At 36.3% G+C, this 14,658-nt stretch overlaps 4 protein-coding genes across 4 annotated transcripts; 3 read left to right on the plus strand and 1 right to left on the minus strand.

Annotated features, from left to right (window-relative positions):
- The first annotated feature begins 256 nt into the window (after window positions 1-256).
- Window positions 257-1,832, plus strand: LOC17880057 (UDP-glycosyltransferase 75C1). Its single transcript, XM_006282828.2, has one exon. It carries the CDS (start codon window positions 281-283, stop codon window positions 1,649-1,651), a length of 1,371 nt encoding a protein of 456 aa, XP_006282890.1. The 5' UTR covers window positions 257-280; the 3' UTR covers window positions 1,652-1,832.
- A 1,971-nt stretch (window positions 1,833-3,803) lies between these two features.
- LOC17878483 (uncharacterized protein At4g14100) lies at window positions 3,804-5,512 on the minus strand. The gene is made up of 3 exons (XM_006282654.2): window positions 5,186-5,512; window positions 4,321-4,477; window positions 3,804-4,228 (listed from the first exon to the last, which is right to left on the minus strand). Exons 1-3 carry the CDS (start codon window positions 5,489-5,491, stop codon window positions 4,071-4,073), a joined length of 621 nt encoding a protein of 206 aa, XP_006282716.1. The 5' UTR covers window positions 5,492-5,512; the 3' UTR covers window positions 3,804-4,070.
- Window positions 5,513-6,249: 737 nt separating this feature from the next.
- LOC17878730 (probable glucan endo-1,3-beta-glucosidase A6) lies at window positions 6,250-8,294 on the plus strand. The gene is made up of 3 exons (XM_006282815.2): window positions 6,250-6,586; window positions 6,669-8,021; window positions 8,114-8,294. The coding sequence occupies exons 1-3, from the start codon at window positions 6,541-6,543 to the stop codon at window positions 8,149-8,151; spliced, it is 1,437 nt and encodes a 478-aa protein (XP_006282877.1). The 5' UTR covers window positions 6,250-6,540; the 3' UTR covers window positions 8,152-8,294.
- A 373-nt stretch (window positions 8,295-8,667) lies between these two features.
- Window positions 8,668-14,586, plus strand: LOC17878353 (long-chain-fatty-acid--[acyl-carrier-protein] ligase AEE15, chloroplastic). The gene is made up of 18 exons (XM_006285439.2): window positions 8,668-8,994; window positions 9,374-9,538; window positions 9,771-9,885; window positions 10,437-10,524; window positions 10,997-11,205; window positions 11,282-11,391; window positions 11,529-11,678; window positions 11,950-12,017; window positions 12,107-12,212; window positions 12,338-12,496; window positions 12,576-12,629; window positions 12,730-12,810; window positions 13,164-13,301; window positions 13,574-13,733; window positions 13,843-13,922; window positions 14,022-14,137; window positions 14,210-14,267; window positions 14,374-14,586. The coding sequence occupies exons 1-18, from the start codon at window positions 8,743-8,745 to the stop codon at window positions 14,464-14,466; spliced, it is 2,202 nt and encodes a 733-aa protein (XP_006285501.2). The 5' UTR covers window positions 8,668-8,742; the 3' UTR covers window positions 14,467-14,586.
- Window positions 14,587-14,658: the final 72 nt, after the last annotated feature.

Genomic DNA, 14,658 nt, shown 5'->3' on the forward strand with positions numbered 1-14,658 from the left:
TGGAGGGTGAGAAGTTATAAACAAACTGATCCAATTCTTTTCTTACTTGTCGCTGTTACTCGTCGGTAGCCACAAAGACTTTTCTCATCCACCGGTCTTGCAAGAGTCAGACAAGACAAGACTGTGTAAAGATGGTCAATTAGCTAAAATCTTATACTGTATTTGTCTAAACCATGGTTAACTTCACATAATTATTACTTTATGTTGTAATTACTTAAGCGATCTATAAAATGTGTTCCTTTGTTTCAAACTTGAGAACACAATCTCAAAACACTAAAAAATGGCAACGTCCGGTAATAATCGCCGTCCTCCTCCTCACTACTTGCTAGTAACTTTCCCGGCGCAAGGTCACATAAACCCGGCGCTCCAACTAGCCAACCGCCTCATCCACCACGGCGCGACAGTCACATACTCCACAGCCATCTCAGCTCACCGTCGTATGGGCGAACCACCTTCCACAAAAGGCCTATCATTCGCGTGGTTCACCGACGGATTCGACGACGGTCTCAAGTCCTTCGAAGACCAGAAGATCTACACGTCAGAACTCAAACGTTGCGGTTCAAACGCACTGAGAGACATCATCAGAGCCAATCTTGACTCCAAAACAGAACCAATCACCGGCGTAATCTACTCTGTTCTCGTCCCGTGGGTTTCCTCGGTAGCGCGTGAGTTTCACCTCCCGACTACACTTCTCTGGATCGAACCAGCTACTGTACTAGACATCTACTACTACTACTTCAACACATCTTTCAAACACCTCTTCGACGTTAACCCGATCAAACTACCAAAACTGCCACTCATCACCACCGAAGACCTCCCGTCGTTTCTACAACCCTTCAAGGCGATACCATCCGCTCTTGTAACACTAAAAGAACACGTCGAAGCTCTCGAGTCAGAATCAAACCCTAAGATTCTTGTGAACACGTTCTCTGCTTTAGAACACGATGCTTTAACCTCCGTTGAGAAACTCAACATGATTCCCATAGGACCTTTAGTTTCCTCCTCCTCGGACGGTAAAACCGATCTTTTCAAATCTTCCGACGTGGATTACACGAAATGGCTTGACTCAAAGCTCGAAAACTCCGTGATTTACATATCTTTGGGAACACACGCCGATGATTTACCGGAGAAACACATGGAGGCGCTTACTCACGGCGTGTTAGCCACTAACCGACCGTATTTATGGATCGTGAGGGAGAAAAATCCAGAAGAGAAGAAGAAGAATCGGTTTCTTGAATTGATCAGAGGAGAGGGACGAGGCTTGGTGGTGGGATGGTGTTCTCAGACGGCGGTTTTAGGGCATCGTTCAGTGGGGTGTTTTGTGACTCATTGCGGTTGGAACTCGACGTTGGAGAGTTTAGAGAGCGGTGTTCCGGTGGTTGCGTTTCCGCAGTTTGCTGATCAGTGTACGACGGCGAAGCTTGTGGAGGACACGTGGAGGATTGGAGTGAAAGTGAAGGTTGGGGAGGATGGAGAGGTGGATGGAGAGGAGGTGAGACGGTGTTTGGAGAAAGTGATGGGTGACGGAGAAGAGGCGGAGGAGATGAGAGAGAGTGCGGCGAAGTGGAAGAAGCTGATGGTTGATGCGGCTGTTGAAGGTGGACCGTCGGATTTAAATCTTAAAGGTTTTGTGGAAGAGGATGTTTCTTAATTTTAGGTTTGAAACTTTAAATAAAGGAGAGACCAAGATTTGTGGTGTGTTATTACAAAGTTCTGTGGTTAAGAAACATAATTTTGTGGGTGTATTATTATAAATAAAATCTATGAGAGAGTTAATTGTATGAATTAATTCCATTTCTGTTTTTATTTTTTCCTCCATAACTATGTTTTTAGCCCACTGTGGTTGTATCTTGATTATAAGAAAGAAATTAACATATTAGTTGTAAATATATGAAAGACTGTAATTTTTCTATATAAAAACAATGTAGTACCTAGATTCGGTTTTGCTATATCCAAAATCAGAATATCAAATGTGGAATTATTTTAACATATGAATATTGGAGATTTAGAATTCGGAGAATCTTTTTAATAATAAAAAAAGGAGTACAAAATTGAAAATCATATGACACTTACAATACCAATTTAGATTTAAGATTTTGATTAACACATGCTTATTGTTCTAACTAGGGGTACGGGCACTTAATTTGCAGGAATTAAGACTAACACATAAGTTACTAAGAAATAAATAAATCATAGAGAAGTATATAACATGTAAGCAAAACATAAGCAAAATAAAAGCAAAAAGATAAACAAGTTAGGGTGTGTTGGATAAGTAGTACATTTTTGAAACTTAATTAGAATACTAGTACAATCACTATTTACAATTAGCAAACTAGTACATTATCACTATTTGGTACTATTTCATTGACATTTAAACACCCAGAAAAACAAAATATTTACGAGTATGCCACTGTATTAATTATATAGTATAATTCGTACAACATATCTTATGTACAGATGTGCAAAAAAAATATTTTTGTACAATAATAAAAGTACTACATAATATCATCCGTACAGAATATTAGTGTACAAATGTATATAAATATGCATATTTCGTTATACTATAATAGTTTATACGAATAAAATATGTAATTTTTTATACATTCGTACATTTAGTAAGCTGTACGAGTACGTCTGTACATTTAATCAGATGTACAGATACGTCTGTACGTATACTAAACTGTACGATAAAGTATGTACACATACTAAACTGTACAAATAAATATGTATATATGAAAAACATTTAAAATTTATAATGCAAAATGTATATCAAATTATAGAGAAAAACATATAGATTTTTATGTATCAAAAATATTTTAAAAAAGAATTTTACAAAACCTAGTATTTTAATTATAAGATTTTGGGGTAGTGATATTAAAAGAAAAAAGAAAACAAAAATGAAAAAATAAATGAAAATCAGGAAAAAAAAATTTTACCCTCCTATGTCTTTTTTTTTCTTCTACTTTCTCCTATCTCACATATTTTCTATCTCTAAGCTAGGTCTCATGTACTACTTTACCAATTATAAATAGTATATGTATTAGTTTTCTAATTATATTTTGAAAATGTACTAAATTTCCTATTAATCCAACAAGTTATAAGCAAAACCAAACTTGAAAAATAAAACTATGCAGTCGTAACTATAAATATATTGCTGAAACTGTATGGAAGAAAAGCGACAATAAGTATGTGGAACTCAACAGTAGGAACAAAAGATGAGTTCAGCTTGTCACAAATCTGGATGACTTCAGGATCATATGAGACTAATGATCTTAAGTTGTGTGGCATGTAGTTCAAAGTTAATGATTTTGTTTTTTAAAGAAAATATGCACAAAGTTAGTAGTGCCTAATACATTTTAACTATCTAAAATTTTCATTTTTTTTGGTTTAACCAGCTTTAAATCCGGACATAAGTCAAAATTATTCATGTATAGGAATGTAAGTAGCTAAATATTGGCTGACAAAAAAAGAAGAAGTAAATATTGGTTTACGAAATATTTATTTAGTTCATTAGTATGAAGTATTCTAGTTTCTATACAAACTCATAATTATAACATAAGGTTTTCTTTTGTTATACAATGTTATAGAGGAAAATATTTGGAGAAAATTATATTTTCGTGGATAAAAGTTTGAAAAGTCAATGATTTAAAATTAGATAATCTGATTTTTGTTTAATTTACTTTTCCATATTATACGATTAATATTTTTATCTTTTGGACATGATTTTTTCTTCTTCTTTTTGTGTTCAGCAATAAATTTGACATCTTCTTTCACAATTTTTATAATTTGAGAAATGAAAATTGGCTGATAAGTCACTGTCTCATACTTTCTTAACAAAGTTACTGACTAAAACAACATTTACATATGTCTAAAATTTCGAAGTAAGAAACCAAACCAAAAAACAAATTTACTCGAACTGGAGACAAATTTTCTCAACTGAAACGAGTAAAAGAAAAGGTTTACAACGACTATACTACTGTTCATAAGTAACCGTAGTCCCCATTTATTCACTCTTTTGCTCCTCCTGATTGATCCTCTAGAAGAAAAAGAAGGTCTCTCGTTAATTAACATTACAAAGCAGCCTTTTCTTTGTATCCTCTAAATTCTCTCAAAGCTCCCTTTGTAGATGAACTCTTCTTCTCCTTGTCGAAACAATAGACCGGTGCTTGCCACTTCTCATCCTCTAGGACCGCACCGACCTCATATGTCATTATATGAGCCTCTCTCCCTGCAACAAGTTTTCTCCTCATTTCAGATGAACTTTGCTAGAAATAAAACAGATATTTCATGCTAAGTAGAGAATGTCATGGCGAGCTTAACCTGTATAGAAGATCCATTGGACGGGTCTCTTGGTTGCAACATCCTCATAGTACCATATAAAGTCTACTTTCTCCCATACATTACAGAGAAACCCACTAACATTTCTTTGACCTAGATACTTGGCTCCATCTAGCCAGTTTGGTCGCAGGATTCCAACCTTTTGTGACATAAAATTCCAAACATATTCAGAAACTTACTATATACAAAGCATTACATGTTCATACAGGATTATTGTATCTTAACTGACTATGTATCAAAACCAAAACAACCATATCTTAGTTTAAACTCACGCAGCACCATCATCTCCCGATTCTACAGGTTTCTACTCTACCTAAGTCATTTATACCAAGAAACACGGTTCTACAACACACTACAACTACTACTACTACCACCAAATTTTAGTCTCCTGATCTTGGTTAACGATTTTGCAGAGTATTATCACAGTCACAAGAATGATTTGTTAACTTAAGATGAGATGAGGGTTTATGAGACACAGCACAAAGAGTTATTGGCAACAATCATAATTATACAGCACACTGCTACTATACTTAACAAGGAAATGCCACAAATACTGGAACATTGAAGTAAATAATGAACAAGTACTGGAGAAGTAGTATGAACAAGAAACAACTTCAAACTAAATCTGCAGAGAGCTCCATTTTGATTCAATCACCTGATTTAAGCTAAACATAGAACTCTCCCCTCAGGAGACTTCAATTGAAAAAAGTCAAACCTCACAACACCCATTTCCCCAGTAAAATCACACAAACCAAGAACAGAATTGACCAAATCCGTCGCCCCAAATTCGAATTTGTTCCTATTCTGAGATCTGTGACAGAGTCGTAAACTAAGAAAACACACAAACCTCGAGCTGAGCTGAGCGGCACGATCTTGACTCGTCGAGAGTGTAGAGGAAGGAGGTACCATTGTTCCATTCAAGGTCGTAGGTAATGCCACCGAGCTGCTCCTGGATGATATTGAAGTTACGACCGTTGGTCCAGTCGTACCAAAGGTCAATCATCGAGAGATCTCCGGAGTAATTCATAAACATTAACGCGTGGAACTGGTGTGGCCATGGCATCGGAACCGGGTCATCCGCGGTGGCGATTTTAACGCCGGCGGTTAAAGCGATGAAAAGGACGATTAGTATCAGTGGTCGTCTAAAAGCCATGTGTGTGTATCAGGGTTTCGGTTGATGTGCTCAGGATAATTTCCTTATTTTTGTTAAATACTACTCTATATACTTTATATTTAAATAATTTTTTACTGATGTTAAATTTTTATCTTAAAAAGCATGCAGGAGTACGGTTTAAACGTAGTAGTTGCGGTTGCAGTTACAAAAATTTACGGAGTAGTTAGAGTTTCAAACGCTATTTTAAATTATACAATTTGCAATTAAACATACTATATATATACTATAAAATTATTTATGACTGTTCGATCGTTAAAACAAAAAAATTGTCAAAAATATATATCATTATAACGGATTTAAAAATAACAAAGACTATAATTATTGAGATTTTGTAGTAATGAAGAATCATATAAATAGTTACTAACTAAGTATTCAACAATTTTCAGTTTGAATAATTAAAATTAAAGAATGATTAGTGTTTGAGAATTATGTGAATATATATAGAGTTTAAAACTATATTTTTCATTTGTTGATTTTTTTTTTATTGAATCATCAGTTTATGTTCTCAATCGCAAATGCTTTTGAAATTTAACAAATGTCTATAAACGTAAAATTTGAGGGTGGTTGTAGGAGAACCAATCAAGTTCTAAACTCTAAACTATACGCGATAAGTTCATTAGTCTTCTGTCTCCCCAACTCAAGATCTTTATTGATACATTATCTCAATCTACAATTACCAATATGGATTTTGTATAACATTCTCAATTTGAAAATTTCCTTATATGTATTTTGTTGTACAAAATTCAATTCTCAATTTTGGGGGAAAGAGTTATTGGTTCAATTTGAACCATCCAACCAACAATCTTTTAAAAACCATAGCACAAAAGAACTATGAGAGTTTCAAAAGAAAATCAAAAAGCCTCCCAAACTTAAAAAAAAAAAAAAGCTTTTCTTGCATGACTCAATTATAAACCTACACCATATTCCTACTTAAACACCTCATCCTCCAATTCCACACCCATTCCATCCTCAAAAGTCACAATATAATCTGATCATCACCAAACACATTGCAAACCAAACACAAAGACATGACTCTTCTTGCTTTCTTCCTCTTCACCCTCCTTGTCTTTTCAGGTTAACTCGATCAACATCTCCGTTTTATGTACAATGTTTTCTTGTAATTAACTCATCTTCTCCATTTTTCTTGGTTTAACAGGTTCATATTGCTCCGCGACTCCGTTCCAAAAGCACAGGTACAGACAGAGGAAAACAATGCTAGATTTAGCCAGCAAGATTGGTATCAACTACGGAAGACAAGGTAACAACCTCCCATCTCCATACCAATCCATCAACTTCATCAAATCCATCAAAGCTGGTCATGTCAAGCTCTACGACGCTGATCCAGAGAGTCTCACACTCCTCTCTCAAACCAATCTTTACGTTACCATAACCGTCCCTAACCACCAAATCACATCACTCAGCTCCAACCAAACCATAGCTGACGAATGGGTCAGAACCAATATCATCCCTTACTATCCACAAACACAAATCCGCTTTGTCCTCGTCGGACACGAGATCCTCAGCTATAACTACGGGAACGTTTCGGCGAATCTTGTACCAGCCATGCGCAAAATCGTGAACTCTCTTAGATTTCATGGTATTCACAACATCAAAGTCGGGACACCTCTCGCCATGGACTCTCTCCGATCGTCGTTTCCTCCTTCTAACGGAACGTTCCGGGAAGAAGTCGCCGGACCGGTGATATTACCGTTGCTGAAGTTTCTCAACGGAACAAACTCTTACTTCTTTATTAATGTTCATCCTTACTTCCGCTGGTCAAGAAACCCCATGAACACAAGTTTGGATTATGCTCTGTTCCAAGGTAACTCAACTTATACCGACCCTCATACCGGTTTGGTTTACCGTAATCTTCTAGACCAAATGTTGGATTCGGTTCTCTTCGCCATGACCAAGCTCGGTTACCCACACATCCGCCTCGCAATCTCCGAAACCGGATGGCCTAATTCAGGTGACATAGACGAAACCGGAGCCAACATTCTCAACGCTGCAACATATAACCGGAATCTGATCAAGAAGATGACCGCAAGTCCACCAATCGGTACACCATCTAGACCCGGTTTACCAATACCGACATTTGTTTTCTCCTTGTTCAACGAAAACCAGAAATCCGGTTCTGGAACACAGAGACACTGGGGAATCTTGCATCCCGACGGTATACCAATCTACGACATAGATTTCACCGGTCAAAAACCGTTAACCGGTTTCAACCCTTTGCCTAAACCGACGAACAACGTTCCATACAAAGGTCAGGTTTGGTGCGTACCGGTCGATGGAGCCAACGTGTCTGAGCTTGAGGAAACTCTAAGGACTACTTGTAGCCGAAGCAACACCACTTGTGCGGCTTTGGCTCCTGGAAGAGAATGCTACGAACCGGTCTCTGTTTATTGGCACGCAAGCTACGCAATAAGCTCGTACTGGGCTCAGTTCCGTAACCAAAACGTTCAATGTTACTTCAATGGACTGGCTCATGAGACCACGACAAACCCTGGTAACCTTCGGACCAAAATAACCTTTAGTATAGTCACGGTTCACGTGACAGAGTAAGGGTATTTATGGAATGTGAATATTTTCTTTTTACAGGCAATGATCGTTGCAAGTTTCCGAGCGTTACGCTGTGAGGACTGATCGAGGAAGAAGACTGATTAAAGCTGGATTATTCGTATTTACTTATATTGTTCTTTTATCTTTATTGTACCTTTTATGCTTCATGCTGAGAAAAAAAAAATCAAATAATTAATAAATAGTAGTATTAATTTTTTCCCTTACAAAGGTTAAAAAAAAGAAGAAGATCATATTCTGTATCATTATAGGAGATGTACTTTACTCTAAAGCTGCAACTAATCCAGAACTTTAACTAAAACTCTGTAACGTAAAACAAAAAATCAAACTAGGCGAAGAACTAATGTAATTAACATGGTTGGATTGGATTCATCATCACCAAACAATTCGTTAAGTATTTAAATAAACGTCGCATAATTCATGTGATTTACATTAGATATTAACAATAAAGTTTTCATACGAGGTAATAATGAAATTAAATTTGGTAGAAATATAATAAATTTATAAAAAAACCTCGTCCGTTGGAAAAAAGGCCATGGTTTAAGGATTTCGTCATTACAAGTGAAGAACGTAATCACGACAAGGACATGGTTTGCGTCACTTTTGTATCTTACTAGTCGTTTCGAGATCTCACTTTCTCTCTGTGTTCCATGTCCTTTTTAAGGTCCCCTTCTTCATATTCATCTTATCTCCAAATGCAACTTCATCTGAAACCTGATCATTCCTTCTTCATCGCATCTTCTTCAATGGTGGCGTCGACGACATCGTTGGGACCTTCTACGCTGCTTTCTTACGCTTCTTCTTCTCGTCAATTTCCTGATTTTGGGTTCCGATTGATCTTGGGTCACGACGGTGTTCGAGTTCCCTCGTTCCGGCGATTTAGGATTCACTGCGAGTCTAAGGCGAGTTCAATTTTTTCCTTTTTCCTCTGTTTTGTGTTATTATAACAATTTTATTCGTGCTTTTGGGTTTTTGGATAATGTTTCTTCACTTTAATTTCGGAAGTAATCATTATTGGTTTAGACAAGTTATCAAAATTGAATCTTTTTTCATGTTCGATGTAAAGTTTGTAGCTTTATGTTGATTCTTTGGGACCCAACTGTCCTGTAGATGAAACAAGATCTTAAATTTTGAATCTTTGATAGATGTTCTGTGAATTCGAAATGATCTTGCTCACTAACCTCAACAAGGAGTTTGATTCTCAATTCTTTTCAGATATGTGTTTACTCAGTAAGGTTTGTATCTACTCCTGTAACATAAATTTTGGTATGTATGATTCAGGCAAAAGAAGTGAGACCGTCTTCGCTAGTCATTGAAAGCTCGTTATTGTCTAATGAATGGAAGGCTGTTCCTGATATTTGGAGGTCATCTGCAGAAAAGTATGGTGATAGAGTTGCATTGGTGGATCCTTATCATGATCCTCCTTTGAAACTAACGTACAAGCAGGTAAGAATCAATTGATGCTTTTTTTTCTAATGGTTTTAGTTGGGTATTCTCATTGGTGTAGTTATGTTTTAGGATCCTAGAACCAATATTGTTTCAGTTAGTCTTCAACTGGTTATAGCAAATTTGTTGCTGTCTTTTTATGTGAGAGGTGGAGAATTTGAAATTTCTAGTGATTCAGATATTAATGTTTTGTTAGAAACGGAAGCCTTCATCTTATTTACTTAACTTTTAGTTGGAACAAGAAATTTTGGACTTTGCTGAGGGATTAAGAGTTGTTGGAGTGAAAGCAGATGAGAAGATTGGACTTTTTGCTGATAACTCCTGCAGATGGCTTGTTTCAGATCAAGGTATGTGGTTGATAAACTAGAATAAAGTGTGGAAATGAGTCTGTTACTCATGAATCAATAGGAAGAGCATAAAGCATTAGGGGATTGATTTCATTAATATTTGCATCTCTAAGCTGTGTTTGCCTTACATAGTAACTATTAAACAACAATCCTTTCGAGCTAAGTTTGATATGTTTCTGCTCTTTACATTTTCTTCCCTCTAAATTTCTAGTTCGTCAAACATCCAATCACCTTATGAATACCCTTCCTCTCTGTTCTGTTGATGTTCTAAACGGATAGAATTTCCATCTGTAGTGCTTGCATAATTTTTCCTGACCGGCAACTAAATAGTAATTTCCTATGGTTGAAATAGCAGATCTAAAGAAGTAAGTCTTTTAGCAATTTTTTACGTGGTAGTCTCTCATTTGATGATAACCTCAGGGAGTAGCTTTGCGTAGGTATTTTAAATGCACTTCTTGGTGCAAATAGTTCTTATATATATTGCTCTTTCATTTCTCCTTCTCTCGCGCAGTTATCTGTTTCTTTATGTTCGGTTTATTACTTTATGCCAGGTATAATGGCCACAGGAGCAGTCAATGTTGTCAGAGGATCTAGGTCCTCTGTTGAAGAGTTACTGCAAATATACCGTCATTCTGAAAGGTGTGCCAATACTTCGTCTTTTTGTTGTTGTTTGACATAATTATCATAGCTATTATTGAGAAGTTAATAGTTGGCATTATTAGAAACACTATGGACTTCATCAGTTATACTGAACTCATTTTGTACCTTTTGCTTCATCATCTTGGTAGTTTGTTTTTCATGCATCAGTTTTAGTTCTATGTCTTCAGATGCTGTTGAGTCTAAGAGTACTATGCATGGTTTCTTGATGATTGACAGTTTTGATGCCTTTTTAAGAAATAATTTTTCTGTAAGTGTAGTTCTAATTACACAGCTTGTTGAGTTCTTATCTATCTTATTGCATCAGCTATCCTGTGAAATCATACCTATTCAAAAAGTTTCTTGGATTATAAGACAGATCTTTAGTCTCTCCATATACTGTGTCTTTTGAATTATCTATGCCATACTTGTTTGCAATACAGAGATCAATAATTTCAAGTGATCTGTATTGCAGTGTAGCCCTTGTTGTGGATAATCCTGAGTTTTTCAACCGCATTGCTGAGACATTTACTTCCAAGGCATCTCTAAGATTTTTGATACTTCTCTGGGGTGAGAAATCTTCATTGGTCTCACAGGGGTTGCAGATTCCAGTTTACAGTTATGCAGACATTAAAAGCCTAGGACAGGAGAGTCGTGCAAACTTGTCAGGATCTAATGATACCAGTACGTTGAGATTCTATGTTTTTCTTTAAGGCCCTAAAAGAATCAACTCCTGATGCTAACACACCAATGACTGCAGGTAACTATAATTTCATCAATTCAGATGATATAGCCGCAATTATGTATACCAGTGGTACTACGGGAAATCCGAAAGGCGTTACACTTACACATCGGAATCTTCTACACCAGGTTCAAGCCAACAGGCCAAATACTTTTTTTGCAAGCGTTTTTGGTGATTCTGTCAATTATATATATCAAGTTTTTCTTTGTACTTTCTTGAACTAATAGGTTTGAGAATCTTTAATGTTTTCTTGAACACTGTCCAGATAAAACATTTATCCAAATATGTACCTGCTCAAGCTGGCGATAAATTTCTAAGCATGCTGCCATCATGGCATGCCTATGAACGTGCTAGTGAATACTTCATATTCACCTGTGGAATTGAGCAAATGTATACGTCTATAAGATACTTAAAGGTTATTCTCATCATCCGATTTTTTGTTAAGTCTGTATCTTTTGCAATCATTTTACTTATACCGAGTTGTGTTAGACTGTTAGTCCCCTGTTAGTGTGATACACTTCACTAACTTTCCTAGATCAATCACTTTTTGTTTTTTTTTTTAACTCTTAACAGTGGCCTGTACATTCATCAAATATCATTGTGCCATAAAAGTTTTGAAATACGCATATTTCATTTAGCGTTGCTCCTTTTGGCTCTAATTCGTTTTCTTTTTCTTTTTTGTACAGGATGATCTAAAACGGTATCAACCAAACTATATTGTTTCCGTTCCTTTGGTATATGAGACACTTTACAGGTTTGTCATTTCAGTCATTAACTACTCCTCAGCATTTTCATTATGTGTTAGTTGTTAAACAATCTTTTTTTTTCTCTTTGAGCTCTCAGTGGGATTCAAAAGCAAATTTCTTCAAGTTCTGCTGCACGTAAATTTCTAGCACTTACATTGATCAAAGTCAGTATGGCATATATGGAAATGAAAAGGATATATGAGGTTCATGAACAATATTCCCTCTTGTACATATATTTTCTTACCATATAGTTTGTTTTAAGAGGCTTTCTGCTTATCCCTGTTTGTGGTTCCTGAAGTTTTGATATGGTCTTTGGTCTGGTTTACAGGGTATGTGTCTGACAAAAGAGCAAAAGCCTCCAATGCATATTGTTGCTTTCGTGGATTGGTTGTGGGCAAGAGTAGTCGCTGCCTTATTGTGGCCATTACATATGTTGGCTAAAATGCTTATCTACAAGAAAATACATGCGTCTATTGGGATATCGAAGGTAGTGGAAATATTCTATTTTCTATTTTGATTCGTTAGATTTATATTTGTAGTGAAAGACTGATATGATTCTTCCACAGGCTGGTATTAGCGGAGGTGGTAGTTTACCCATTCATGTTGACAAGTTTTTTGAGGTTAAGCCATCTATAATTTCTCTTGGAAATAGAAATTGTTCTTTTCTGTTTTGGCGTGAAAGTTTCGATATTTAAATGACTTTGTTCCAAAATTATGCAGGCCATTGGGGTGACTTTACAAAACGGTTATGGTTTGACAGAGACCTCGCCGGTTGTATGTGCACGGACGCTTAGCTATAATGTAAGTCATTCTTGCTTCCATATTCATATGTATGTTTTGAACTCACAACGCTTTGAAGTTTCCTTTTGAATGTTTGCAAAGAAAATGCTAATCATTTCTGAAATGCCCTTACCAAAGTTCTTAGACAAAGCAATTAATGTTGTATAAGTGTTAAACACAACTTCACAAGCTAGTCAGTTTTATCTCTTTCCCCACTGAGCTTCCTTATCAATCAAAACAAAAATAATAGAACCCAACTTTGTATTTCTTAGAAGTTGCAAGTCTTAATAACTGTCATTTCTTTTGATCCATCGGTTGCCTTTTTCTTCTACTTATTACAGTATTTCGTTTGTCTTTTTTTTTGGTCGCTACAGGTTCTTGGCTCAGCTGGGCATCCAATGCATGGTACAGAATTCAAAATTGTAGATCCTGAGACTAATGATGTACTCCCTCCTGGTGTAAAAGGCATTATCAAAGTCAGAGGTCCACAAGTTATGAAGGGTTATTATAAGGTCGTGTTGCATTATTAGCTTACTTAATCATTATATTACTGTGAAGCTGTGAAAAAGGTGACAGCGAAGAAACACACAAGTTTAAAAATCAAGCTCGTTTCTTCTGAATAACCTGCTAATAAACATATAAATAAGCTTCCCTAGCTTTGTCATAATGCATATTTTTCTTCTTCACTTCCTGTTTTCCTCACATTTATGTTTGTTGCCTGACTCATCAAGCATCACACTTAAGTAAAGGGTTTAACTCATCTTTCTGTTGGTGTATGCTTCAGAATCCATTGACCACAAAGCAAGTTCTAAATGAGAGTGGATGGTTCAATACAGGAGATACGGGCTGGATCGCTCCTCATCACTCAATAGGGCGGAGTCGCCGTTGTGGAGGTGTCATTGTTCTTGAAGGCCGTGCCAAGGACACAATTGTACTATCCACAGGTATAATCCAAGTCACAAACATGTTCAAATGCATAAATGAACCCAAAATTGATTAAACAAAACTCAAAAGAAACCAGTCCTTATATTTATAGCATCATCGTCTTTATAGGTGAAAACGTGGAACCATTGGAGATTGAAGAAGCAGCAATGAGAAGCAGTTTGATTGAACAAATCCTTGTTATTGGACAGGTGCTTGGATTATCTTAAAGACTGTTACAACACGTCAAATCTTAGTATCGGTTGATTCGCTTATCTTTTGTTATTCAAATTTTGACTTCTCCTTCACAGGATCGACGCCGGCTTGGAGCCATCATTATCCCAAACAAAGAGGAAGCGCAAAGAGTAAATCCTGAAATAACCAAAGAAACACTAAAGAGCTTGATCTACCAAGAACTGAGGAAATGGTACTACTACTTTTAAAACTTTAGCTAAAAGTATCATATTTTACATCTTACTATGTTTGAGCAATGTTACAGGACATCAGAATGTTCGTTTCAAGTCGGACCAGTCTTGATCATCGACGAGCCCTTCACGGTCAATATACATAACCAATCCTCTCTTATTGATATTTGGCATATTCAGGATCGTCGACAATCGAAAACTTAATGAAGAAAACTGTTTCTTTTTTACAACGTTGCAGATAGACAACGGCTTAATGACACCAACGATGAAGATTAGACGGGACAAGGTGGTGGCTAAATACAAAGACGAGATTGACCAACTCTACAATTAGTACATATGTATTAATCTTATTGTTAATATTAGTTAAACAATAAAACATACCATTTATCAATGCAAACTTTTGAGTAAGGTTTGATTGTTACTTCACCAAATAATTTTGTGTTTACTCTGTTGGATCGTGTGTTCTGTTGTGCATCACATGAAAGCTAATCGATCCTATTTATGAACCTCTCACACAGGTTCT

The sequence above is a fragment of the Capsella rubella genome, unplaced genomic scaffold (assembly GCF_000375325.1).
Source record: "Capsella rubella cultivar Monte Gargano unplaced genomic scaffold, Caprub1_0 scaffold_7, whole genome shotgun sequence".
NCBI lineage: Eukaryota > Viridiplantae > Streptophyta > Magnoliopsida > Brassicales > Brassicaceae > Capsella > Capsella rubella.